Source organism: Anolis sagrei, chromosome 6 (genome assembly GCF_037176765.1).
Source record: "Anolis sagrei isolate rAnoSag1 chromosome 6, rAnoSag1.mat, whole genome shotgun sequence".
Classification (NCBI taxonomy): domain Eukaryota; kingdom Metazoa; phylum Chordata; class Lepidosauria; order Squamata; family Dactyloidae; genus Anolis; species Anolis sagrei.
This window is the reverse complement of record NC_090026.1, coordinates 29335993-29362805: the sequence shown is the minus strand read 5'-3', so window position 1 is coordinate 29362805 and position 26813 is coordinate 29335993. Positions and strand designations below refer to the sequence as shown.

Sequence of the window (26813 nt, the reverse complement as noted above, 5' to 3'; positions counted from 1 at the left end):
CAGAGTGGTTCTCAACCTGTGGGTCCCCAAGTGTTTTGGCCTTCAACTCCCAGAAATCCTAACAGTGGGTAAAATGACTGGAATTTCTGGGAGTTGTAGGCCAAAACACCTAGGGACTCACAAGTTGTGAACCACTGGCCTACTGGGACCTACCCAGACCTATTACTCTCCTTCAGGCATGGATGGCTGAAGGGCAGGTGGTGCTGGAAGTGGTTCCAATTGCGGCAGTGGGAAGAAAGGCATATCAACTTCTGAAACAGACATTTACAGATATAAGTTTAACTTATGCATGCATATGCCAGTCACTGCAGATTACATGACAAGTGTTGTTTCTTGCATGTTTCTAAATCTCATAATCTCTTTCACGGGAGATCTGAGTTATTTGAAGTCTTGGAAAGACATGTATCAGCTTTCTTCTCCAGGAAAAAAATCCAAAATTTGATTTGCCCTTCCTGACCATTCTTATAGTTTGTTCCAATTTCAGAAGAGTATAGGATTTCTGCAAGAACTTCCAAATATTGGGCGATGTGCGAGTCCATAGAAGTGTTGATGGATCCCAGTGGTGCATGTACTACTTGATCTCACTGTGTCATGGAATATTTGTGAAACTCCATCAGAGAACATACTTGTTTTGGTGACTATTAGGCCAAGTTGGGTGTGAGCCCCAGTCTTGAGATGTGTGCTTAATTCAGGGCCTTCTTATAAGAGTGTGATGTGACTGCTTCTGTGAGAAACAAAACGGAGAGGCAGATCTCTAAATACGGTAACTATAATAGCTCTGTGCTGAGGCAGTAGGGCTGATATTCCAACCTCCCGACAAAGAGGTGCCAACTCCCACCCTAAAGCATATCCACACTGTCACTAAAACACCATGGAAGCAGAGCCCAGTTTAGATGGGTAAATGCAGTTTTATGAAGAGAAAGAAGGTGGGGAAGAGTATGACAGACAAAACTTACAGCTGGGCGGCGGCGGATATGAAGGGTGTGTAACCCACCCAGCGCAGCAGCAAGAAGCTGCCATTTCTAGGTCAATTATAGTACTGCTGTGTCCTGACTGCTGATAGGAGGGGTAAGAAGAAACCATCAAATTAAAAACATGCTAAATGAGTAAAAACTACACATGGGGAGGGCAGAGGAGGAATAGTGTCCACCCACAGTATCACGGGTGCTCAAGAGGGATGAAACTAAAGCTTAGCCCCATCCTCTTCCATCTGTATTTACAGGGCAAAACACCAGTCGATTTGTGGCTAAAACCATGAAAAGTATTTGTGGGGAGGGGGTGCCCAGGGCAAGTAGGCAGCTGCACTCTCGAAGTGCTACTCTTGCCAAACAAAACAGGGTTGCTCTACTCCCCTTCCACATCCCCCACACTGTATAGGAGGGGCGCAGGAGGGACTGCAGCCAAGCCTACTTGCATAAAGGGCCATTTTGATTCCCCTCCCCTCCGCCCAGTCAGAGAAGATCAGAGCGGGGGCATAGGCAGGCCAGACTTGTCAAGACCCCCTATTTCCTTGGGGGGACCTGGCTCATCATCCATCTTGCGTCCATGTTTTCGAAAGTATTTGTATCGCTGGACATAAGCCTTGACAAGGTTGTTCACCTTGACGGGATTAATTTCTCCACTTTTGCTGTGGCAGATCTAAAGGGAGGAAAGGGGAAAGAAACAACAAAGTTAGGCTTTCATCCTCTTTCACTGTAGCCTTCCTTGCACATCCACTCCTCTAGACTGCTTTCCTACCAACCCGTCCTCCTTTCTACCTTGTGGACGGCTTTGCGCAGAATGTCCTTGTACTCTTCCTTGGTGATCTCCTTCTTCTGGTAATAGGGCTTGATAGCCAGCTTTACTTCCTCTACGGCTCGCTCCTGTGTATGAAGTTTCTTCAGATACTGAAATGGGAACAGAGGCAGGGCAGTTGGCACGAGCTGGGCACAATGCAAGCGGTCAAGCTGATCTAAAGGTGATGGCCAGTGCTTGAAGAACTTGATGAACCACAGCCCTCAGAATATCCCTGTTGTTGGCTGAAGGGTTCTGCAAAAACCAACCCTAACTTATTAGAGCAGGGGTCCTCAAACTAAGGCCTAGGGGCCAGATACGCGCCCCCCCCCCCCAGGTCATTTACCCGGCCCTCGCTCAGGGTCAACCTAAGTCTGAAACAACTTGAAAGCACACAACAACAACAACAACAACCCTATCTCATCAGCCAAAAGCAGGCCCACACTTCCCATTGAGATACTAAGAAGTTTATATTTGTTAAAATTGTTCTTCATTTTAATTACTATATTGTTTAAAGTGTTTTTGCACTACAAATAAGATATGTGCAGTGTGCATAGGAATTCATTCACGCTTATTTCAAATTATAATCCGACCCTCCAACAGTTTGAGGGACTTTGACCTGGCCCTCTGTTTAAAAAGTTTGAAGATCCCTGTATTAGAGGCTCTGGTGGCAGCATGAAGTGAAACAACAACACCACAGAGTGACCAAAACGGAAAAGGGATCTGGAAACCAAAACGAACTTGGTTCTTTGAAAACCAGCTGAGAGAACGTGGTATGATTAAGCCCGGAAAAAAAAATAACAGATCGGTGAAATGATAACCATTTTCTAATATTTGATGGACCGTTATGCAACAAATGGAGCAAACATGTTTTCTGCTGCTCCAGAAGGAACTCATTCCAAGAGATCCCACCTAAAATGAGAATTTACCGATAAGCGCTTTCTGACAGCAGGACTAAATATCTCAATAGATGGGAGTCTCCTTTAAACAGAAGGTGACTGGCCAACTGGTAGTGTTCTTTTAACTGTTGATTCATGCACTGGCAAGGACTTGGAACAGATCACCCTTCAGACTTCTGCCAAATCCATAATCTAAGATCTTCCAGCCTTCAACCAAACTGGTTATTTTAATTCTTTTGATTTGAATCACTGGTTCAGTAATCTTATTTTATCTTGACTTTGTTCTTCAGAAGCTACTGAACCTCTTTCAAGTACAATTAGCAACTAGCCCTCCAAATCTGACAATTTGCATTAGCCACAGCCAGCTTGATCAATCGGAAATACAAGGGTTTAGCAATGCTGAGAATTACAGTCCAAAAAGGAATCTGAAAAAGTCTAGATTACGGACTTCTGGTTGAAAGCATCTGGCCCCATGATGTGATTATGGCTCTCTCAAATTAGGAAGCCAGGACAGTTTTAATTCCAGATGTTTACAATAACAATAATAATTTATTTGTATTCCACCCTATCTCCCTGAGGAGGCTCGGGGCAGGTTCCAGCATACACAAACACTAAGGCAAATGCCTAGAAACAACAAAACGCAGATAAAGGTAAAGGCTTCCTCTTCTGGCTCTGAAGGATGGTACCCATTTCCATTTCTAAACCGAAAAGCCTGCGTTTTCCACAGATACCTCCTAGGTCATGTGGCTGGCATGACTGCATGGAGCACTGTTTATCTTCCCGCCAAGGCGGTACCTACTGATCTACTCACATTTGCATGTTTTTCAACTGCTAGGTTGGCAAAAGCTGTGGCTAGCAAGGGGAGCTCATCCCATCCTGCGGATTCAAATCGCCAACTCCCTGGTCAGCAAGTTCAGCAGCTCAGCGGTTTAACCCATTGCAACATTTAATTAGAATTTGGGGGACAGGACAGCCATCCAACTACCAGCTCCCTTCCCCAATATTATGTCCTATGTCCTTAATAGAAATTTACAAAAAGTGTTAAATGAGCCTCTCCAACCTAGTGCTCTCCAGTGTGCTGAACTACAATGCCCACAGTCCCCAGCAGAGACAGGAAACACACACAGAGAGCTTCTCATTTTCCTAGGGGAATGCCCATTTTATACCTTTTATGTTTGGCAGAGTATACTCTGCCTCAAAATCTGTACATTTCTGTGGCTTCCAAACAGCTTCGGAGAAAAAGACGTACACAATTTTTTAAAAAAAAATATAGACATGTTTTATCAGTGAGAAAAGTGCATATGTTAAAAAAATGGAAAAAAATACACACTAATTTCTGTGCCAGGAGAAAATGAAATTTCACACATCCTTCCCCCTCCCCGCCAAAAAATACAAAATGAGATCAAACTAGAACTGATGAAATGCTGATAGAGACTGGGATTTGTGGTTCAGTATGTGCAAAAACCAGGGCCTGCGTGTCCAACTCCAAATCATGAAAACATTCTGAATTCCAGGGACATTTACCTTATCACTGTCTCCTCGGCCTTCTGAGCTGGTGCTACCCAGATCGGTGGCTGATGAGGAAGCAAAGATGCCAGATGAAGGAGGGCCTGCCGAGGTCTGGCTTAAATTCCCAGGCAACACTCCTGTTGGGGTGCCAGGGGTTGAACCACATCCTCCTAGAGGCACGGAACCCTGAAGCAGGTAGGAGACGGGTGGTGCAGCCAAGTGTGAAGGAGGTGGATGGGTTGGTGGTGCTGGTGGCTGAGGAGGGCCCAAGGAGGCAGAGGAAGGCTTGGTATGTGTCAAAATCTGGAAAGACAGAGAAGGAAAAGTTGGTGAAGAGAACTTCAGTGGTGGGGAGTTCAGCTGTCGGAATGCTTATCTCAGAAACAAAATGTTGACTGAAGTGTTCTGCCTAGAAGTTCTGATATAGCACCCCAAAGGGAACTTTAGGGCAGGCATGGGCAAACTTTGGCCCTCCAGGCTTAAGCGGCAGAGGGGCAAAAGGAAGGGGCCCGAGGCTGTTAGGAATTGTGGGAGTTGAAGTCCAAAATACCTGGAGGGCCAAAGTTTGCCCATGCCTGCTTTAGGGTGACTACAGCTAGAACCTCCCAATCAACAGGTCATGATTTCTGAAGGATTCTGGAAACTAAAATACCCAAAACAGATTTTTTTCAAAGCAGTAGTAGAACAAATAAAATAAAAATCTCCTTTCCCTGGGTGCCATTGCAAACTCGATAAGCAGGGCTGATACACTTTTTTCAGAATGTGTAGGAACCACATTAATGGTAGTTGAAGAAAGCTACGGTAAAGGGCATGATTTAGTTCTCCTTCTGTGATGCCTTGGCCCGTCTTATGACGCCTTTCAATGCTAGAACTCCTCCACTTGGCCATGGCTTGGTTACCTGCCTGAACGTATCTCCCTCTATGTCCCGCCTCGGAATTTAAGATCGTCCGGGGAGGCCTTGCTCTCGGTCCCACCCTCTTGGTTACCTGTCTGTCTATCTATCTATCTCCCTCTACAACCCACCTTAGAATTTAAGATCATCCAGGGAGGCCCTGCTCTCAGTCCTACCCTCTTCGCAAGTGCATTTGGCAGGGACAAGGGACAGGACCTTCTCGGTGGTGGGCCCCTGCCTATGGAATGCTCTCCCTAGCAAAATTAGGTTGGCTCCATCCCTCCTCTCGTTTAGAAAGAAGCTCAAAACATGGTTTTTGGACAGTAGGTTTGGCAGTAATCAAAATGTTGGAATGTTGACTACGACAGGCTTTGGACTGAGTCGTCAGTTGCTAAATCAGACTTGGATTCGGCTATATGAGGAATAATAATGTTTTAAATGTACTTTAATCTAATGTTTTATCTTTTGTATAATGTTGTATATAATATGTTCGCATGCCATCGGCATCAAATTGCTGCCATTGTAAGTCACCCTGAGTCCCCCTTTGGGGGTTGAGAAGGACGGGGTAGAACTGTTGGAAATAAATAAATAAAAAACCAGGAGGAAAGAAGCAAAACTGAGCTATTCTATCATTTCTGTTAAGAGATCAGTTGCTCCCAGTTCTTCCTGAAATGTCACCTAATGAACAGTTACCCATTCCATTATTTCTACCCTGTCTGACCTCTCTAAGGAATGTCACTTCAATCACTGGTATCTGAGCTTTGCTCCCTGACCACATCCTTTCTATCCTCTTTTCCCAGTGTCTTTTAGACTGGCAGGGACAATTATACCAATGAGCTTTGCAAGCCAAATTTAAGAGATTTTTAGACAAAAGAGGGAGAGGGAAAATACTGTGAATTAAAGGTGATTTTTCAGCCCCTGCTGGGTTTGTCTGAATTTGCTTTATCAGCAAATCACTGGATACACAGGGTGGATGTCTTTTTTCTGAACAGAAAGATACTCTCAGAAACCCCTTGGAAGTTGGGTTGATGTGAGTTTTCCGGTCTGTATGGCCACGTTCCAGAAGCATTCTCTCCTGACATTTCACCTGCATCTATGGCAGGCATCCTCAGAGGTTGTGAGGTCTCACAACCTCGGAGGATGCCTGCCATAGATGCAGGCGAAACGTCAGGAGAGAATGCTTCTGGAACATGGCCATACAGACCGGAAAACTCACAGCAACCCAGTGATTCCAGCCATGAAAGCCTTTGACAATACTCTTGGAAGTTCATTTTTACTTCCACGTGGAAAAAAAAACCCCTGCAATTTTGGCTACTTTCAGAAACGCATGAAAGAAATGATTATTTTTTTACATATATATATAAGGCACACAAAGGTCACATGCCTCCTTTACATAAAATGAGGAAATTTAGCTGCAGCACTGAATTTAGAATTGGGAATAGAGTACAACCGCTTGTGTGTGGTGTTAACAAAATGGGGCTTCGCAGCATTCTGAAATCGTACACCTCTACTTCAAATCAATATTTCTTCATTTCCAAAAACCCAGCTTTTTTCCCCTTTCAACCAAAGCTACAACTTAAGAGAACAACTGGAAAGGGAAAAAGTTAATGGATCCTACAAAGAAGGGGGATTGTTAGCTGATATTATCAAACAGCTCCAGCATTTAACAGAAAAGCTTTCAATGTGGTTTGAATCGAAGGCCTTCGTGGAAATAACCAAACTTTTGGAGGAAACAGAAATGACTTCTAAATGGTCCAAAATGCCACGTAAATGTGAAGAGAAAAATCTGCTTGTCAGCAGAATCAAGTAAACTCCCATCTGCAACTTGACAGAATTTAGAGTCCAATCCAACACATGCTTCATTGGAAAGCAAGTTCTGTTTCCTACCATGGGGTTTACTTCCAAGAAGTTGTGTGCAGGACTGCAGCCAGAATTCAGTAATCAATTTGCTAGTTTGTTAGAACTGCTTATTTGTACACCTTAGGAATATACTATACCAGCGATAGGGAACATTTGGCCTGCATCATGCCCCTTTCTAGTTTTCTTTGGGCAGAGGGAAGAAATAAAAATCCCTGCTCTTATAAATGATAGAAATCCTTGCAGAGATGTACTGTCAAAGGCTTTCATGGCCGGAATCACTGGGTTACTGTGAGTTTTACAGGCTGTATGGCCATGCTCCAGAAGCATTCTGGAGAATGCTTCTGTAACATGGTCATACAGCCCAGAAAACACGACAACCCAGTTGCAGAGATTCCTAATGCTCCACCTGCCCCAGGCCTTCCCTGATCAGGAAGAAAATTTAATAGAAATCATGCCATATAGCCAGAAGAGTGTTTGTCCAGGCGTGAAGTTCAGCTGCTGGAGACAGGAAAAGATGTGCAAAAGGAAAAGCTAGATTGGCATTTCACCATCCCCTCATCTTCTACGGCTGGGCATGTGAAAGCCAAGATGGGACTTTTTTTTATCATCAGGGACCTGTCCTACATCATTCAACGATTTGCCCTCCCATGAAAGAAACTCCTGCATAAGGCTTTCAAAAACTAAGTTATTTCCCACAAGCAATTTGAGACTTAAAGCCCCCAAACCTCCCCAAATACAACTTTTAAAAAAGCCATATTAGACTTAGAAGTAAATATTTCATATAAAACGCAAATATTCTGCAAATTTAAAAGCAGAACCATGACAACCCTATATTTTTGCCCATATTCCTGATTTGGGATGCAGAAAATGATGGCTGCATCTAAAACTTAAAACATCAACACTGACTTCCTTTTACTAAGGGAAGCAAAAACAGTGAATGCTCAGTCCAGCGCCCAAACTCTACATTCGCTTTCACAACATCAAACCTGATTGGTTGCTTGAATAAGTTCTTGGGCTTTTGCCCGACTTGCAAGGTTGGCCTCCTCCATCTTGAAGAGCAGAGCAGTCACTAAGAAAGAAATAAAAATGTTTTTCCAAGCTGCTAAGGCCCTCTTCCATTCCAGACTCAGTCCTTCAATATGACAAGTGATGCTGGCATGTTCTAGCCCTGAATTTTGGGCACGAAGCAGGGAATGAACTATAGAGCCTCCAAAATTCTGTGATTCTATCCTGACTATTGCAGGCAGAGAAAATTGAGAACAAGGGAAGGGTTAGGAATTGTCTTCCCAGCATAACAGACTGGTTCTAGTTGCCATTCCTACCAGCCTGCTTTTTAGATAAATATTTTAGCACACTACAAAAACCTGTGAATCACTCGCATTACATACAGCTATGGTTTAACCCTAATCATTTTGTTTTGCAGTGGCATAAAGAAAAATAATCCACCTGTTTCTCAGGCCAAGCCTTCCTCTCTCCTAGGCTGGCTATTTTGCAAATCTACCTCATGAAGTCCCATGGTCTTCCAGAAGCTACGTCCTTCTGGAACAAGCTTCTTAATCAGGTGTGGCTCCTAGACCAGTTTGACTTCTTGCCGTCAACCCATTATCCACTATCAGTTAACTCTTGATTCCAACCATACCCTAGGACATCTTTTGGATGACGGTGCTCCATGCAGTCATTCTGGCCACATAACCTTGGAGGTGTCTACGGACAGCGCCGGCTCTTCAGCTTAGAAATGGAGATGAGCACCAACCCCCAGAGTCAGACACGACTGGACTTAATGTCAGGGAAAACCTTTATCTTTACCTATAAGGCATTCATTCCCCTTTCTGTTTTGCCTGATTCTCTATTTGACAGAGCTGCATGGCCATATAAGAAGTCTTAAATACGCTAAACTACCTGGCTACCTTCAGGGCTCTGATACATAACTGCATTAGAATCTAATCGCCAGTCTAGTTTGCTTCTGGATTTCAAAGGCAAGGAGTGTCCTTTTGACCTCTGCTTCAAGCAGGAAAACATACTGTGCTGGCTGTTATTGTCTGGCACTCATCATTCTACAAATCTATGTACCCACTCAACTTCTTTGTATTGCCAGAAACAAAATAAAAAAAAACCCACTAGATCCTGGAGAAATGCACAAAATTAATGAAAGCCACTATTTTGTGGCTTCTCGGGTCTCCATGGCACCACAGTTTGAGACACTCTGCCCAAAGGAATCTTAATTCCACATATATTTAGGCAAAATGGTAACCATTGGCAGGCATGCACCCTTCACACAATTTCTCTTGTACTAAGGTTAAGGTTGTGTGCAAAGATTTTGGAACTTCTGTGGCTGAGAAGAGATAATTACTTGCTACATTCCTCCTCCAGTCTATCTTTCAAACCAGTATTTACAATCATGTATTCCTTCAAATGCCTGCAACTCCCAGTAGTCCTGACCAGCACAACCAAAGTGGGAAATGTTGGGAGCTGCAATCTAACATTTGGAAAGCATTCCTACTCCTGCTCTAAATTCTGACTCTTCATTAGACAATTCTGTCTCCTCAACCCCAAGACACAGGAAGACCAAAAAAGTGGTAAAAGCATTGGATGAAAACGCCAAAGAGCCTGTTCAAATCCCCATTTGGCTATGATGTTCAATGAGTGATCATGAGCGAGCCACCACCTTCCAGCTTAACCAACACGAAGGAAAGCTAACTGTCTGGACTGTAACTTCCAGATCCCTCAAGTTGGGAGATTCTAGAAACTGCAACCTCTGAGCTTAACCAAACTTTAAGGCAGTGTTTCTCAACCTTCCGAATGCTGCGACCCCTCATTTTATAGTGACCTCCAACCATAAAATTATTTTCGTTGCTACTTCATAACTGTAATTTTTCTATGTTATTAATCGTAATGTAAATCTCTGATATGCAGGATGTATTTTCATTCACTTGACCAAATACACCCAAATTTTAATACGGTGGGGTTGTGGGGATTGATTTTGTCATTTGGGAGTTGTAGTTGCTGGGATTTATCGTTAACCTACAATCAAGGAGCATTCTCAACTCCACCAACAATGGAATGGCATTAAATTTGGCACATAGAACTCCCATGACCAACAAAAAATACTAGAAGGGTTTTGTGGGCATTGACCTTGAGTTTTGGAATTGTAGTTCACCTACATCCAGAGTACTGTGGACTCAAACAATGATAGATCTGGACCAAACTTGGCACAAATGCTCAATATGTCCCAATGTAAACGCTAGTGGAGTTTGGAAAAAATAGACCTTGACATTTAGGAGTTGCTGGGATTTATAGTTAATTTAAAATCAAAAAGCACTCTGAACCCTACCACAATGGATCTGCACCAAACTTGGCATACTACCTACATGGCCAACATTGAATACTGGCGGGGTTGGGGTGCTGTTTTTGAATTCTGGGAGTTGTAGTTCAACAACACCAAAAAGAAAGCGAAAGACAGGTGGAGATATCTTCAGCCTTCTCTGCCAAAAAGGTTCCTAAGACCATCAGAAATATGTTTTCTGATGGTCTTTGGCGACCCCTCTGAAACCTTCCCCACAACCCCCCCTGGGGGTCCCAACTCCCAGGTTGAGAAACACTGCTCCAAGGTTGTTTTTTGTGATAACTGAAATGGAGTCATGTTACTTTGTGCCCCTTGGAAGGAAGAGTAGGTTACGATTACATGGGGCTTGGCACCACGTAAGGCGCCCCAAGTCCCTTTGGGGAGATGTATATAAAAAAGTTGTTATTATTATTATTATTATTATATAGAACTTGCTTGCTTTCTAGAATGAAAACTGGGGCTTTTCTCAGAAGATCTGAACTGGAATTTTGTGCTTAGAGTCACATTTGAGTGGTATAACCCATTAAAAATGGAGAGATTTCAGCTTTGGGAATAGCATCTGAAAAACATGCTGTAATTTGAAGCTGAGTGAGAGCACACATAGCTCCTTCTTAGTTACATCTGATTTCGGCTGAGACCTGAAGAGCACAGCCAAGAAAAGTGTTTTTTTACTACATCCTGAAGGATCCCTTCAGCCAACATAATCACTGGTTCATGATACCTACATGCCAGTACACCACTGGTGCAGTCCACTCCACCTTGTAGATTCCAGGACATGGGAGCAGGTGGAGGCTGGGGTGTGCTGCGGGGAGGATGGGACGGCTGCTGAAGTGGCTGCTCCTCTTTGGTCTCAGACAAGCTATCTGCTTCAGGTTCCTCTGCTGGCTCCCTAGGCTGCTCAGCCGGAGGGGCTTCGGGGAGGAAGGAGACATCAGGTGTCTTACAGCTGCTGTCCACTGTCTGGGAGTCAGGAGTGAGCTCCTGCTCAGGGACCAATGGCTGAGGGCTTGGGGGCTTGGCTGTGCCTTCTGATTTCTCTGACCCAGACCAGGAGGGCTCCTCCTTGACTCTCAAAGGACTGCTTGCACCCTGGCTGCAGCTGTCAGCTTTAGATTTCTTCAGCCCAGTCTTCACCTTGAGCTTCTTCTTCTTCTTGGGTTCAGAAGCTCCCTTTGGCTTGACGCCCTTCAGCTTCTTTACACCCATTTTAGCCTTCAGTCCTTTGACTTTCTTGGGTTTGAAGCCTGGCTCCTTGACATCAGCCATCTCACTCTGGCCTGCTGCTGAAGCCCCAACCATCAACACCTTCTCTTCTGATTTGAGGAAAGGCGAACGGCTCTCCTTATCCCGGCTAAACTTCACCCCAATTGAACCCACCTCCTTCACTGAGGTGGTGCTGCTTACCCCTTCGCGGATCAGCACGGCTACCTTGGATTGGAGCTTCACCTTCCGGCCTGAGCCTAACTTGCCACTCTCTTTGTGACTTCCGGCCTTGATCTTTTTCCCAGCCTTGTCCCGCTCAGGTCGGGCCTTTTTCTCAGCCTTAGGCAATTCTAGTTGTTCAGAGGTAGGTGGTGCCTCCTTTAGCTTTTTTTTGTACTTGTCCCGGGTACCAGGGCGGTCCTCGAGATAGGCCCTCTTGCGCTCTTTCTCCTTGGGCATCTTCGGCTTGGTGTCCTCCTCAGGCCGTTTGTCCTTGCGGGACGGGGCCGCATCCTCTTTGGCTGTGAGCCTCACTCCACTGGACTTGGACTCTTCAGCAGGCTCACGATCTGAGAAGCAAGCATCGAAGCTCATCCCTTCAGAATCATAAAGAACCTCCCGCTTAGCTCTCTCTGGTGTCTCCAGCAGCCCCTCCATTTTCTCCTGCTGGTTGACTGTGATGGTCCTCTTGATGGTGAAGAGGTCATTGTCATTGAGGTCCTGGATTGAGGGAGGCACCACAGTCCGTGAGTCTCTCCGACGCTCCATCAGAGCCTTCTCAGACTTGGGTTCATCCAGTAGGTGGACCTCTCGCTCCTTGTCCTTGGATAACCGATGAGAGGAATGTTTCTCACGTGAGCGGGATCGGGAGCGTTTCTTCTTCTTCCTGCCACCATCTCCCCGATGTTTGTCTTTGTGCCGACTGCGATGAGCCCGACTGTTACTGGGAGACCGGGAATGCCGGCCACGGCGCTTCTCCTTGGACTTAGAACTCCTGCTCTTCCGTCGCTCTGCAGAAGTGTGTGAGGACCCAACTGCTGACAAACTGGTGCTAATGGATGGTGACCAGGAACGGGAGGTTCGGTGATGTGAGCGAGACCTTGAAGCCCTGTGATGCGAATGTCGACGCTCCTTGGATTTTGAGCGTGACTTGGATTTTTTCTTGGGGTTCCATGAAGATGTATAAGACTCCTTGGTTTTTGAGGCTTTGCGTTCATGGGACCTTTTGCGCTCTCGTTTGGATTTCTTACATGAGCCAGAACTAGAGCCCGAGTGAGATTTGGAGGCGGGTCGTTTTGGGGCGGGTGGTGGTGGAGGTGGAGGCAAGGGTGATGGAGCTCGGTGGTAGCGCTCTCGACGCTGAGTCAGAATCTTCCGCCTCAAGTCCACCCCCTTCCAACGTGGGTCGGGTTGGCTTTCGCTAAAGTCAATCTGTAAAGCTCCTTCATCATCTGAGTCTGCATGGAGCGACAAGAAATCATCTCCTTCCACCACCCGCAAGGTACGCTGCTCAGGAGCCCGGCATCTGCTCCGGAAAAGTCGAATGGGACTGTACCGCTCATCTTCAGGCTGAACAATCTCACCTTCTTCAATTTCTGAATCGCCACCACCACTCCCATCCCAATCCATTGATGACCGGCGTCCAACTCGGTGATGCCCGCCTCCTTTGGATGCTTTCTCCCCACTCCTCAACTTGGCATTTCCAACTGTCACTACTTCTAAGGACACCTTTCCTTCCAGCTGGGTCTTGGCTTCAGCATCCAAGCGACCTTTGGGGGCCAAGTCGACCACAAATACCCGGCGACGTGGCTCAGGAGCCTGGGATTCAGCCTGTTCTGAGGGAAGCTCCTCGGGCAGCGTGGAGTCAGCGCCTGGAAGGTCTTTGCCCTCAAGGGGCTCGGCAGGGCATGCTGCCTTGCTTTCATATTCCCTATCAGGCTCTGCTTCTGGCTCCGAATCTTCCTGTCCTTTGTCTGAACTTGGGAAATCTTGGCTCAAGCTATTTTCATCATAGATTCCAGCCAACGTTTCTGAGATGCGACTAATGCTATGGGACATGTCTGGAGGATGCTGGTCCTGGTCGTCTTCCTCATCGTCGTCCTCATCGTCATCCTCCTCAGGAGAAGGAGTACTAACAGAGGAACTAGGGTTGGAGCCTGTGGGATCAAAGGGATCGTATTTCTGGTCATGCCGGCCACCCTCTGCCTCTTTGTGGGGAGAGTCGCCAAAGCCAAAGTCACCATTAAGGTTATCCTCATCAGTAGGATGAAAGGGATCATAAATATCTAAGTCCGGGGAATGCATTGGGGGGCACGGGTTCAAGGAGCCGGCACTGCCGCCTTCTCCAGGCAGATCTTGATGGTGGGACATGGAGGAGGTCGATGATGAACAGGATGATGAAGAAGAGGTGCTGGAATCAGCCTTATCTAAGGAGTTGGAGGGCGGTGGCTGAGATCGCTGCTGGGATTCAGATTCCCGACCAGTGGCGTTCTGGGGGCGTTGCTGCCCCCCACTGGATATCCCCATCCCAGTGCCCAGAGTCATGCCCAAGCAAGGTGAAGGAGAAGTCCTGTCAGCTTTAGGGTCCTGCAAAGCCTTGCTTCTACTTAGAAGAGAAGTCCAAGAAGCTTTGTCCATGATAGGCATAGTTCTGTGTGGGTCCAAAGAGTAGGACTGCTCTGAGAGTAAAGGCTGGCCAACAGGGCAGGTGCTGCTTCCTCTCCAGCAGGGTGCAGATGATCCAAGGCAAGCTGTAGAGAGGAAAATAAACAGTCAGGAGTATAAAAATTTGTGCCTCAACCATTTTACTGACCTAGTGCCCTGCAGTTCTTGGCATCCCAACAAGCAAGGCTACGTGAGAATAATAAGAGTTGAAGAAAGCCAACACTCTGGAGAGTTCTAACTCCTAGAGGTGAGATGTCTTGCATTTATTGTTTCAGATGCCATGCCTCCTAACTTTAAATCAGCTAGACCCAGCTCCAAACTCAATTATGTGAAATTCCTTCCAACCAATCAGCCATGAACTTGGCATCTTAATCAATCCAATGTGGCTAGGGTGTAAGGACTTCATTAAATAGATATAGTACTTAACTATGAATAGAGGTAATAAGTACAATTATTGTACAAATAAATACAAAAGAGATAGCCCCCACCCTTGCCTCCTTCTCATCCAGCCTAAAAACATGGATTTTAAGCAGGTTTTTGGCCTTGAGTAGGTTAAAATGGGCCCATATGAGGTTGACACTTTGGCACTTTAGTTGTGATTTGAAGGCAGTTCGTTTTAACTACAGATTGTCTGCGTTTTAAACGGTGGCTTTATTTTTGTTTTGATTTTATTTGATGTGTTTTTATAACTTTTATGTGATATTGTTTTTATACTCATGTACTGCTTATGTTATATACTACACTTGTGGTGCCTTGTAAGCCGACCTGAGTCCCTTTTGGGAGATGGTGGTGGGATATAAATAAAGTTTATTATTTTTATTATTTTACAATTGCCGTGTCTGTCTTAGGCCCCTTTCACACTGCCCCTATATCCCAGGAAATGATTCCAGATTATTTGCTTATCCCAGATTATCTGGAAGTGCAGACTCATATAATCCAGTTTAAAACAGATAATCTGGGGAATAGATCCTGGGATATAGGGCAGTGTAGAAGGGGTCTTAGAAAAATTAATATCGTAACATTCTACTAGTAAGTCTGGCAGCCCATTCCCTCCCCTCATAATAAACATCTTTGGTGGCTTTGGCTGGGCAAGACAAGGAATCTCTTAAGCAGGAGGCCTTGGTCAGAACCGTTCCCTATGGATCACCTCAAAATCTATTCATCTAAGAAAGTAATATGCCCATATCCATTTCATTCCTTGTGCCATTCTTTCATGTGCAGTAACATACACATACGTACCAGCCTTCTGCGTCCTCCAGGACAGGTTTCTTCTAAAGATGCCTGACAGGGCACTAACATCTCCCAACCGCACCTCAGCGACCAGCTCCACCTCTTCCATCTCTTCATCTTCACTGTTGGGACACAAACATACGCAAACAGAATTAGACAGCAATTACACTGGCCGACACACATAGTGGTGCCTCAAATGTTAGACCTGCATGTTTGACCTGCTGATTCCAGTTTTCCCCCATCAGCTCTAGTTTTTGAGATGCAGAACACATGCCATAAACCACTCTTCTCTCTACTCGTCCATAAAAAATCAGGTTAATTGAATGTAGTGTTTAATTAAACTAATATATTTTAAGCACGAAGGAAGCATATTAAAATTTTAAAAAAGTGTACTACATGAAAATCTATTTACTTTGTACTAAAAGTAAAGATTTATGATACTAGCTTTCCATTCATTTGACACACCATATCTTAAGAAACTAGAGGTGATGTGGCCTATCTGAATCAGCGCCCTAAATAACCCTAGGAACTGGCCTAAAAACCAATTTTCAGACATGACACCTAACTGCAGCTCTCCAGATGTTTTTGCACCGCGTTTGCCTTTTCACTGGCTATGATGGCTAGGGCTGATAGGAACTGCAGGCTAAAAAAATAACTGAAAGGCCACACTTGCTTACCCCTTGCAGAGAATTTTTGGTTTTCCAGATGTTGAAATACAAATCTTCTCATTGCCAATAGTGACAGTTGTTGTAATCCAACAATATCCAGAGGGCCCAGTTCTATTTTAAATAACAGTTCAAGATCTGGGAGTCTATGGCCCTTCAGATGTTGTTATGAATCCTACTAACTTCAACCAGATCAGCCACTGGTAAGGGCTGTTCATGTGATACAGGAAAGGACACAAATTCCCAAGCCCTTAAGACAGTGTTTCTCAACCTGGGGGTCGCGACCCCTGGAGGGGTCGAATGGGCATTTCAGAGGGGTCACCAAGACCATCAGAAATACACATTTCTGATGGTCTTAGGAACCCCTTTGGCAGAGAAGGCTGAAGGTCTCTCCACCTGTTCTTCTCTTCCTTTTTGGAATCAAGCGGCGAATCCTCTCACCAAAAGCCCTCCTCCCCTGTGATTGGCTGACCTCTTAGCTGGCCTCTCTGTGACTCCAAGTAGGGAGGGGGAAGTAGGCGTGCTCAGCACATGGCAGCATGGTGTGCATGCATGAGGGAGAGTGCGTGAGGCTGGATGGAAGCTTGCACCAGTAGTTGACTCCCCTCAAGTCGGGGGGAAAGCACCCACGTGACGTGAGACTGAGAGTGCTGCAGAAGCATCAGGAGGAGGAGGAGCAGACGCAGCTTAGACAATTTGTAGTGCTATTTATTAGAAAAAATGTCACAAAATTACAGCTGTGAAGTAACAACAAAAATAATTTTATGGTTGAGGGTCACCACAACATGAGGAACTGTATTAGAGGGTCGCAGCATTAGGAAGGTTGAAAACCACTGCCTTAAGATAATTTATATTTGTGATGAAACACACATTTCTAAAATAAAAAAATATCATTACATATCATGTCAATTAGGTTACATGATATTAAAAGAATATTAGGCAAATTTATTCAGGAAAGGGTTATCAGTGCCTACTAAGCATGTTGGCTAATTACTACTTCCAAAGATGAAAGAAATGTGCTTTTCTTCATCAATCGCTCGGGTGCAAGAACTATGGCATCAATTTCATGCTTAAGGGCATGGTCACTGTGGGAACAGAAAACTGGATAGGCTTTTGATCTGATTTAGTAGGATTCCTTCTTATTTTCTTAACAGTACAGCTCAAATACTTTGCCTTAGCAGTAAAAACTCAAAGCTTTTAATGTAGCGAGTAGGACATTCTTCACAATAAATTAAACTTGATTCCCTTGAAATTACGGCTGTTACAATGTCACTTACTAAACCGTTTGGGTCCCCATGGAGCTCTCAACTACTTGGGGCAGATGGTACGTCCATTCCAGGTAATCCAGGGCTCCAGCCAAGGCAGGCATCAAACCAGAAGAAGGAGCCTCAAGCGCCTGGGGGAAAAAGGGAGGTGACATCAACACTTACGAGCCAAGAACTAACATTTCTCCTTGTAAGGAGTAGAGGAGAACACAACCACCTGACAAATTCATATCAAGCATCCCACCCTTGCCAGGATCTATGACTAAATGGGTAAATCCACACATTCTCTTAGAAACAAGTCATGCTTGCAATGGGAGACTGCAACATACCTCACCCATCAGGTCATTCCTATCACAGGCCAAGGCAGGATCCCCAGTTCCCAGCCAACTTCCTCCAAGCCCTTCAGATCTGGAGCTCCTGCACCATTTTCTTCGGCGCTTGCATTCAGCATCTGGAAACAGGTGAAATCATAACACAGGCAAGAAGGGTCACAAATGCTGGGATGCAACTAAGGCCAGTGTCTTTGGTTGTTTTTGAAAGATTGTAATCTCTAGACATTCTGAAATGTTTTAACTTGTATGGTAAACTACGGCAGGTCCCAGATTGAGAGAAAGGTAGGATATATATAACATGAACCAATAAGCAGTCTTGTCATGTTTCTAGAAGAAAGCTTTGCTCAAGGTCCAATCCATCCATTCCATCCCACCAGTTCCTTTAATCTTAGTACTAACTCTGGGCTCTGAAGTACCTTTCTGACTTGCTGGTTCTTGCAGTTCAGCTGCCAAGCCAGTGTCCACAGCCTGCTGCAAAGCTTTCTACAATGAGAAGGAAAACGGGAAATGCAGTTGAGAAATGTCAAGAATTGCAACTGACGAAAAGAAACTAGCATAACTATCCTGACAACTGGAGAAGGACAAACAATCTAACTGGAGTCAAAATCTGCACATATACTGTAATAGTTAAAACACACACTGAGGGTATGAACTGATCATAATAAGAAACCATTCCATAAGAAAGAAAGTAGTTTAATAATATTTTGGAAAGGTGTGTGTGAGAGAGAGTGACTATGCTTTGCTCTGAGGCTGAGAGACTGTGACTTCCAAGAAAAGACATATAAAAGAACAAAAGGGGAAAAGGTATTAGGAAAGAGAAAGAAAGGGAAGAAAAAGAAGCAAGGATGAAGGAAGAGAAAAGAAATAAGAAAACTGGAAAAGTGTATGAAGGAAAACAATGGAAGGAAAGAAAGGAAGAAAAAAGGGAGAGAGAAAGTGTATGAGGGAAAGAGAGGAAGAAAGGAAATAACCACAAAGAAAATGCAAAACCAGGCAACATCTCATCGGCCAAAATCAGTCCTACATTTTCCATTCTGTTAAAATTGTTCTTCATTTAAATTATTGTATTATTTTAAAGGGCTTTTTGCACTACAAATAAGATAAGTGTAGTGTGCATAGGAATTCATTTTTTTTTCAAATTATAATCCGGCCCTCCAACAGTTTGAGGGACCGTGACCTGGTCCTCTATTTAAAAAGTTTGAGGCTCCCTGCACTAGCCAGTCAATATAATGCCTTTGCAAGTTTTAGGTACTGAAACTAAAATATTTTATTTGAAAGCAAGAATCAGGTGAAAGTAACATATGCATCTATGACTGATGTGGCTGCTTTCAGTTGTCACTGTGATGTAGGCTTCTTTTCAGTTGAATCTCAAATGAAGTCACCGTGGAACACTACTGCTTAATAGGATTTAATCAGCAGGTAATCTTATTTCACTGTTCTTTAGAAGAGTTTAGACTCAACAAAACGGAAAGTGCATTCAAAGAGCTCCTATTTTTGTATATGGTAGGTTTGCAAGACTTGATTTCCATTTTCCAACTTTTGCAGACAAGCTGTTAAGTTTATGATGGGGATTTTCACTGCTGTGATCATGATTTCAGGGAGCACAGAATATTATTTCCAGTGCAAAAATCTGGTCTAGTGCCAGCCCCACAGGGGGTGACAAATATTTAGCTCTTAGAGCTGCAGAAAATAGATGAGATGGACAGATCCAAGATTTTTGACAACAGTCTGAGTGGGTTCTTAAAGGTCAGGGTATGCCCTTCATTTATTTCAAACCTTGGGGGGAAACGTAACTACATATTCTAGAATTCCCCAGTCAGCTAAGAAATTCTTGGAGGTATCGTTGAAAATAGAAATGTCTCCAAAATCTGATTCATTCTGCTATTCTCAGAGTGCTTGTTGTCCTGCTACTACAGACATGGTATGCTCCTGGAAGAAGGAAAATAAAGATTTCAGGTTCTTTGGACTGACACTTATCACAAAGCTTAGATTGACAGGACACAATGCAGCCATTTTTAGGGCAGAATTCTTGAGTGGACAGTGGCTAAGTGTCAGGTAAAAAAAATCTTGAGACAGGAAATTAGTAAGCAACAGTTATATCCTTTGCTCCAGCCCACAATCCCTTGAAAAACAGAATGCACATTACCAAAATTATCACTTGGCCAGCACATAGGGCACCTGATTGGTCCCAATCCGAATCAAGAGCTGGTTCACTGGGTGGCCTCTCACCACTTCGTACAGGATCCTCTCTTACTGGTGATGGGGGATTCTCTTCCTCTTCTTCCATGCTTGCAAGAGCTGAAATCCTGGATATCAATGAGAAGAGGGAATCAATGGCATCTCCATCACTAGTGTGCTGTATCTGGAATAAGGGTTGTGACTCAGGCCAGTTTCTGAGCCACATTCAAGGCAAGACAGTGACACAAAAGGACAAAATCCAGGATTTAGCACTGTTCTTGTGTGCCTTCATGTCATTTGTGACTTACAGTAATCCAAGGTTCTAACCAACCTGTGTACTTTAGATCTAATATCTTATACTATAGCATGCGAGGACGGAAAGAGACATGTTGATTTTGTTGGACAGCAATTCCCATCAGCAGAAAGGTAAGCAAAACAAATAGGGAGCTAGATAGGAATAGTGTGGCAGTTCAACATCTCCAAGGTATCCCTGCACTCAAGTGACTACACTTCCCTTGCACAGAACTCAAGACACCCCTCCTCACGCACCTTCCAGAGACCTCAAATGACCCAGCTTGCTCATTCATGTAACAGACCCTACCACTTCCCAGGAAATTATGCATGCACCGTGTACTCTAACACAGGATTAGGTCTACATCAATCCATATTTTGGTAACAAAGGAAGGGTTGGGATGAGAAAGTATCAACTGCCTGGCCTGAAAACCTATTTTAGTCTTCTAAAGATGCATGTCCAATTGTCAGTCAAATGTAAGTAGATAAAGCTTGCTCTGGCAGAATAATAGCCATTTGAAGTACGAATCCTTAAAGTAGAGAGACACCAACTAATTCAGGCCCAGCTGAAGGGGGGAGTTGTCAAATGCCATGCCCAGATCTCCATCTCTAGTGTGCTGTATCTGGGATAAGGGTAGTGACTCAGGCCAGTTTCTGAGCCGTATTCAAGGCAAGACAGTGACACAAAAGGACAAAATCCAGGATTTAGCACTGTTCCTGTGTGCCTTCATGTCTTACGGCAATCCTAACACAGATTTGTTCAGAGGGGAGTTGTCTTTGTCTTCCTCTGAGACTGAGAGAATGTGAACTATCTAGTGTTTTCTAGTGGGTTTTCATGCTAAGCAGAGAGTCAGATACTGCTGCTCTGAAATAATAATAATAATAATAATCATCATCATCTTTATTTATACCCCGTCACCATCTCCCCAGTGGGGACTCGGAGCACAGTGGTTCTCAACCTGTGGGTCCCCAAGTGTTTTGGCCTGCAACTCCCAGAAATCTCAGCCAGTTTATTGGCACCCCAGGACATACCTAGAAAACCTCTGAGAGAGAGTAATATCATTGAAAAGATTCATAGAGAAAGAATACAGTGATTGTATTTAGTAATAACCTACTGAAATCTCTCCAGTTAATTAGTGAGATTCTGTTTCTAAAGGAGAAATTGCCTGAATGCATTACAATGCTGAGCTAGAAGTCGGCAGTTGTATGTCCAGACTGTTTAGTCCTTCCATATTCACATACCCTACTCCTATTAATTTCCTCCTCAACAGCAACTGCAACTGAATCCACTAAACCACAACTTTCCTTTCCCATCATCATAACCTATCCATATGTCAGATCCTTTTCTTCTGCTGCATCAAGGTTTCATATAAGACCTGCTAGGAAGCATCTCTACCTATTTCCCTTTCTTCAGTGAATAAGCACCCTCCCCAAATTTCATTTGTAAACCTCAGTCTGTTCCAAAGCTTAAATGGCATTTGATGCTGGAGCTGTCCAAGACACAGAATCATGGGTAAAATGGCAGGACTCCAAACTGGAAAGCAATAGAAGGATGAGTTCCTGGCAAAATGGTATCACGGATCTGTGGAGTATGAAAGTATTTGAAGCCTTTATTTTCTAATGCACAAAGAAGAAAAGCAAATCAACCCATTTTCTCTTTATTGAAATAACTGATTACTTAATATAGAATCATAGAGTTGGAAGAGACCTCATGGGCCATCCAGTCCAACCCCCTGCCAAGAAGCAGGAAAATAACATTCAAAGCACCCGAGAGATGGCTATTCAGCTTCTGTTTAAAAAACTCCAAAAAAAGAGCCACCACCACACTCTGTGGCAGAGAGTTCCACTGCTGAACAGCTCTCACACTTAGGAAGTTCTTTCTAATGTTCAGGTGGAATCTCGTTTCCTGTAGTTTGAAGCCATTGTTCCGCGTCCTAGTCTCCAAGGCAACAGAAAATAAGCCTGCTCCCTCCTCCCTATGTACAGTTCATAATATATTTCACATACCAAATTAAGTTGCTTCCAGTATCCTATATCTTCCTTAAGCTGGTGCTCTCACATGCAACTCCCGTAAGTCCTAGCCAGTATGACAAATGTTTGGATATTAAGGGAGTTGTGATTCAAAATAGTCAACAGGCATCAGGTTGAGGAAAACCTCTCTGTCCTTATCATTCTCACTTACCTGAACTAGAGAAGATATCAAACACATTCTGTACTGTATTCAATACCCCACAATCATCTTACACCATAACATCCCCAAAGGTGCTCAGCCAATCTATCTTCCTTGTTATTGTGTACCTTAAAGTCATTTCTGATTTATGGTGACCCTATTATGGGGTTTGCTTGCATTATTTGTTCACAGGAGGGTTTCCTTTGCCTGAGAGAGTGTGATTTGATCAAATTCACCTAGCGACTTTCTGTGGCCAAGCAGGGATTTGAACCCTGATCTCAAATCGTACTCCAACGCTCAAGCCACTACACAAGATATGGGCAAACTTCAGCCCTCCAAGTGTTTTGGACTTCAACTCCAGAGCTGCAGTCTAAAACATCTGGAGGGCCAAGGTTTGCCCATACCTTCACTACACCATACTGGCTCTCTCAATCTCTCCTTAGAAACCCCTAAAGAAAGATTGTGATCATCCATTTCACCTGTCATATACCATAATAAGGACCCAACTACAGGACTAGCAAATCTGCCATTCCACTAACCCCTTGTTTTGAATGTTGTTGTTCCACTCTGAACTTTTTACTCCAATCATCACACTGATAACACTTAAAACAATACTCGTCATGCCACTTCGTCACTTTCAACTTGACCACTTTGAAATTTGAGTTGCTTTTATGCCTTACCTTTTCTCCCCACTCCTTATCCAGTCAACACAATTCTCCTTCATCAAAACTGCCTCTCAGACCTACAACTCCCGCAATGTATATCATCTCCTACATTATTCACTACTTTAGCTCAGTAAAGATTTTGTCGCCCAGTCAAAAGATCAGGAAGTGGGAAAAGTATGAGAATCAACAGAACAGCCCAGGGATGAGGGGAAAGGCAGCCCTCCAGATATTATAGAGTAGCAACTCTTGACCAATCAGCCAAAAGTGCTAATGGAATTCCAGGTCAACAACATCTAAAGACCTACAAGTTGTCCATCCATTGATGAGACAATATTGACATTGCTGGACAAACATTCTGACCTGGAAAAAGGAGGTTTCTTACGCAGAATATGCTGCTGCCTCTGAGGGTGGGAGAGTCTCCTTTTCTGGAGGTTTTTAAGCAGTGGCTGGAGGGCCATCTGCCAGGAATGCTTTCTGTATTCCTGCTTGACGGAATGGGGTTGGACTGGATGGCCCTTGGGGTGTCTTCCAACTCAATTATCCTATATTGATCCAATTCTGTCTCCTCCAGAAAAATTGCACCTCCAATTCCAATTAACATCCCACTGCCACAATCCACTCCTTGCCTGAAGTTCTTGATAATTTGCTCAAACACCTCCAAAACATCACATCCAAAATATAAGGGGTGCCCTGTTTTTCCTTTATAGATTTCTATGCCCTCAAACACTTCAAAGTTCACAGTCTAGAAGCCCCTAAAATGCCCACTTTCCTTTTCAAAGGGTGCATCTGCACTGATGAACGAATACAGTTTGACATCACTTTCAGTGTCACAGCTTAATGCTATGGAATTATGGGTGGTGTAGTTTGGTGAGCAACCAGGCCTCTTTGGCAGAGGAGGTGCAAGACCTTGTAAAACTTTAACTCCAAAGACTCCATAGTCTTGAGCCCTGGCACTTCAAGTGGTACCAAACGGCATTAATTCCACAGTGTAGGTACACCCTCAAATAAGAAAGGCCTTGTGGACCTGGAAATTCAATCTCATGGGTTCCATTGGGATTTAAAATCCAGGTAAATCTCCAAAGGGTTATATCCATATACATCTCATCCCTTTTTACTTCCACAGACATCACAATCCCTGAAATGGACCAAAGTGAGGACCACGTAAGCCCTTTCTACACTGCCATATAAAATCCAGATTATCCGTTTTGGGAACTGCTTAATATGGCCATGTCGACTCACATAATCGTGTTCAAAAAAGAAAATGTGGATTATCTGCTGGATTATATGGCAGTGTAGAAGAGGCAAAGAGACACAGGCACAAAGTAACAAGCCATGACTGACATAGGGCCCCCGTCTACACTGAACAATTAATGCAGCTCACTTCAAACCACCAACTCCCACAGAAGCACAAAAAGAAAGAAAGCCCTCAATGCGCATCTGTGGTTTATGGGCCTCAGGCCCCATTTACACTGCCATATGAAATCCAGATTATCTTCACTGAAGTGGGTTATATAGCATTGTAGATTTATATAATGCGGTTCAAAGCAAATAGTGTATATTATCTGATATGAAAATCTGAATTATATGGCAGTATGTACTCATATAATCCAGTTCAAAGCAGACAATGTGGATTATCTGATTTGATAATGTGGATTACAAGGTAGTGTAGACTCATATAATCCAGTTCAAAGCAGACAATGTGGATTATCTGCTTTGATAATGTGGATTATATGGCAGTGTAGACTCATATTATCCGGTTCAATGCAAATAGTGTGGATTATCTGTTTTGATAACATAGATTATATGGCAGTGTAGACTCACAGAACCCGGTTCAAAGAAGACCATGTGGATTATCTGCTTTGATAATCTGGATCACATGGCAGTGTAGACTCATATAATCCGGTTCAATGCAGATAGTGTGGATTATCTCATATAATGTCGATTATATGAATCTACACTTCCATATAATACAGATTTAATAATTATATGACTATGAAAGTGTAGTCATATAATCCAGTTCAAAGCAGACAATGTAGATTATCTCATATAATGTTGATTATATGAGTCTACACTTCCATACAATACAGATTATTAAATCTGTATTATATGGAAGTGTAGACTCATATAATCCAGTTCAAAGCAGACAATGTGGATTATCGGCTTTGATAATCTGCATTATATGGCAGTGTAGACCCAAATAATCCGGTTCAAAGCAAACAATGTGGATTATCTGCTTTGATAATCTTGATTATATGGCAACGTAAACTCATATAATCCGGTTCAAAGCAGATAATCCACATAACGTAGATCATATGCAAGGGGAGAAGGGGTGTCAATGTGCTTCCAGGATTTTCCTATGCAATCGACTGCAGGGCGAAACCACTTTCTTCCATACCGCTTTGAAACTGCGTTAACTGCTCAGTGCAGATGGGGCCACGATCCCAAGCGGGTTTACCTCCCCGACCCTCCCCTTGCCTGACAGGGAAACGCTCTTTCCCCGTTTCGCCTTCTCGCCTGCACTACGCGCACCCCCTCGGCCTCCCCTCAGGAGAAAACAAGACCAGACCCCCAGCGTCGCCCAGGGAAGCTGCACCGCCCTCCCCGCGGCCTCCCTCCCTCCCTCCCCCGCAAAGAGAGCTGCCATTATTACCCGGCTCCTCCGGGTGGTAGGCCCTTCCGCCCGCCCACTTTCAGGAGAACGGGAAGAAAAGCGGGAGGAGGAGGAGGAGGCGCGGCCACTGCCGCCGAGTCTGCCCGGGCCCGGCCTCTGCGGCGGCCATTTTACTCCTCTCGGCCCGACTGCGGGAAGGGCGGGGCCACAGGACTTCGGTGGCACTCTGGGAAATGTAGTCCCTCGCTGGCGGCAGTTAGCGACGCGCAGCCAGAGAGAGGACTACGATTCCCGGAAAGACCTTCGCGTCATCCTGGAAGCGGCGCGGGGGCCGACGGGAGGCGGAGTGCCGGAGACGGGCGGGGCCAAGAGCGAGGAGGAGGCCGCTTCCGCAGTGCCGCCCGAAGCCCAAGAGGAAAGCCTAGGTCTAGGTTTGGTTGTTTCACGACATTTCAGGTTCCCGAGTCTCCAGTCGTTTGGATGGAATTTTTCAGGCTGGAGCTGCCTTGCCATATCATCCAGTTGCAGCATGCAGATCAAGGCCCTTCTACAAAGCAGATAATCCACTTGATCTGCTTTGAACTGGATTATCTGTGTCTACACTGCCATATGGGGAAGTTTAGATTGTTTTTAACTTTTAATGTTCAGTAATATGGAAAGTGCAATATAATAATATAGTACAATATAATAATATAGGTTGTTTTTAACTTTTAATGTTCAGTAATAAGGAAAGTGCAATATAATAATATAGCACAATATAATAATATAGATGGTTTTTAACCTTAAATGTTCAATAATATAGAAAGTGCAATATAATAATATAGTACAGCATAATAATATAGATTGTTTTTAACTTTTAATGTTCAATAATATGGAAACTGCAATATAATAATATAGCACAATATAATAATATAGATTGTTTTTAACTTTTAATGTTCAATCATACGGGAAGTGCAATATAATAATATAGTACAATATAATAATATATAATATAATTATTATATATTATACTAGCCATCCCCTGCCATGCGTTGCTGTGGCCCAGTCTGTGTGTATGTGCTTTGTGTGTGTATATATTTGTGTATATATGTATATGTGTCTGTTTGCATGTGTATATGTATATATGGTTATGCACATGAGCTGTAATGTGGGTTTTTTTTTACTTTTAAAATCTCTTCTGCAGTGTTTTTCAGTGTTTTTATGAGTGATGGTCACTTGTTGGCCTGATACATGTATTTTGTCCAAATTTGGTGTCAATTCCT

The 26813-nt window shown here is 43.9% G+C and overlaps 1 protein-coding gene across 1 annotated transcript; it reads right to left on the bottom strand.

Annotated features, from left to right (window-relative positions):
• Positions 1–888: 888 nt before the first annotated feature.
• Positions 889–25831, bottom strand: SCAF1 (SR-related CTD associated factor 1). The gene is made up of 11 exons (XM_060780775.2): positions 25591–25831; positions 19783–19942; positions 18053–18119; positions 17634–17755; positions 17317–17435; positions 15384–15496; positions 11003–14230; positions 7921–8003; positions 4197–4484; positions 1758–1886; positions 889–1638 (listed from the first exon to the last, which is right to left on the bottom strand). Exons 2-11 carry the CDS (start codon positions 19921–19923, stop codon positions 1462–1464), a joined length of 4467 nt encoding a protein of 1488 aa, XP_060636758.2. The 5' UTR covers positions 19924–19942; positions 25591–25831; the 3' UTR covers positions 889–1461.
• Positions 25832–26813: the final 982 nt, after the last annotated feature.

Bases quoted from the DNA above. Each gene is read 5' to 3' on its own strand.
- SCAF1 (XM_060780775.2), bottom strand. From the start codon at position 19,923: ATGGAAGAAGAGGAAGAGAATCCCCCATCACCAGTAAGAGAGGATCCT. The intron at 8,004-11,002 runs GTAGGTATCATG...TTTCTTTCTTAG, and splicing joins CACCAGTGGTGTACTGGCAT to TGACTGCTCTGCTCTTCAAG. The intron at 1,887-4,196 runs GTAAATGTCCCT...TTCCCATTTCAG, and splicing joins GCCGAGGAGACAGTGATAAG to TATCTGAAGAAACTTCATAC.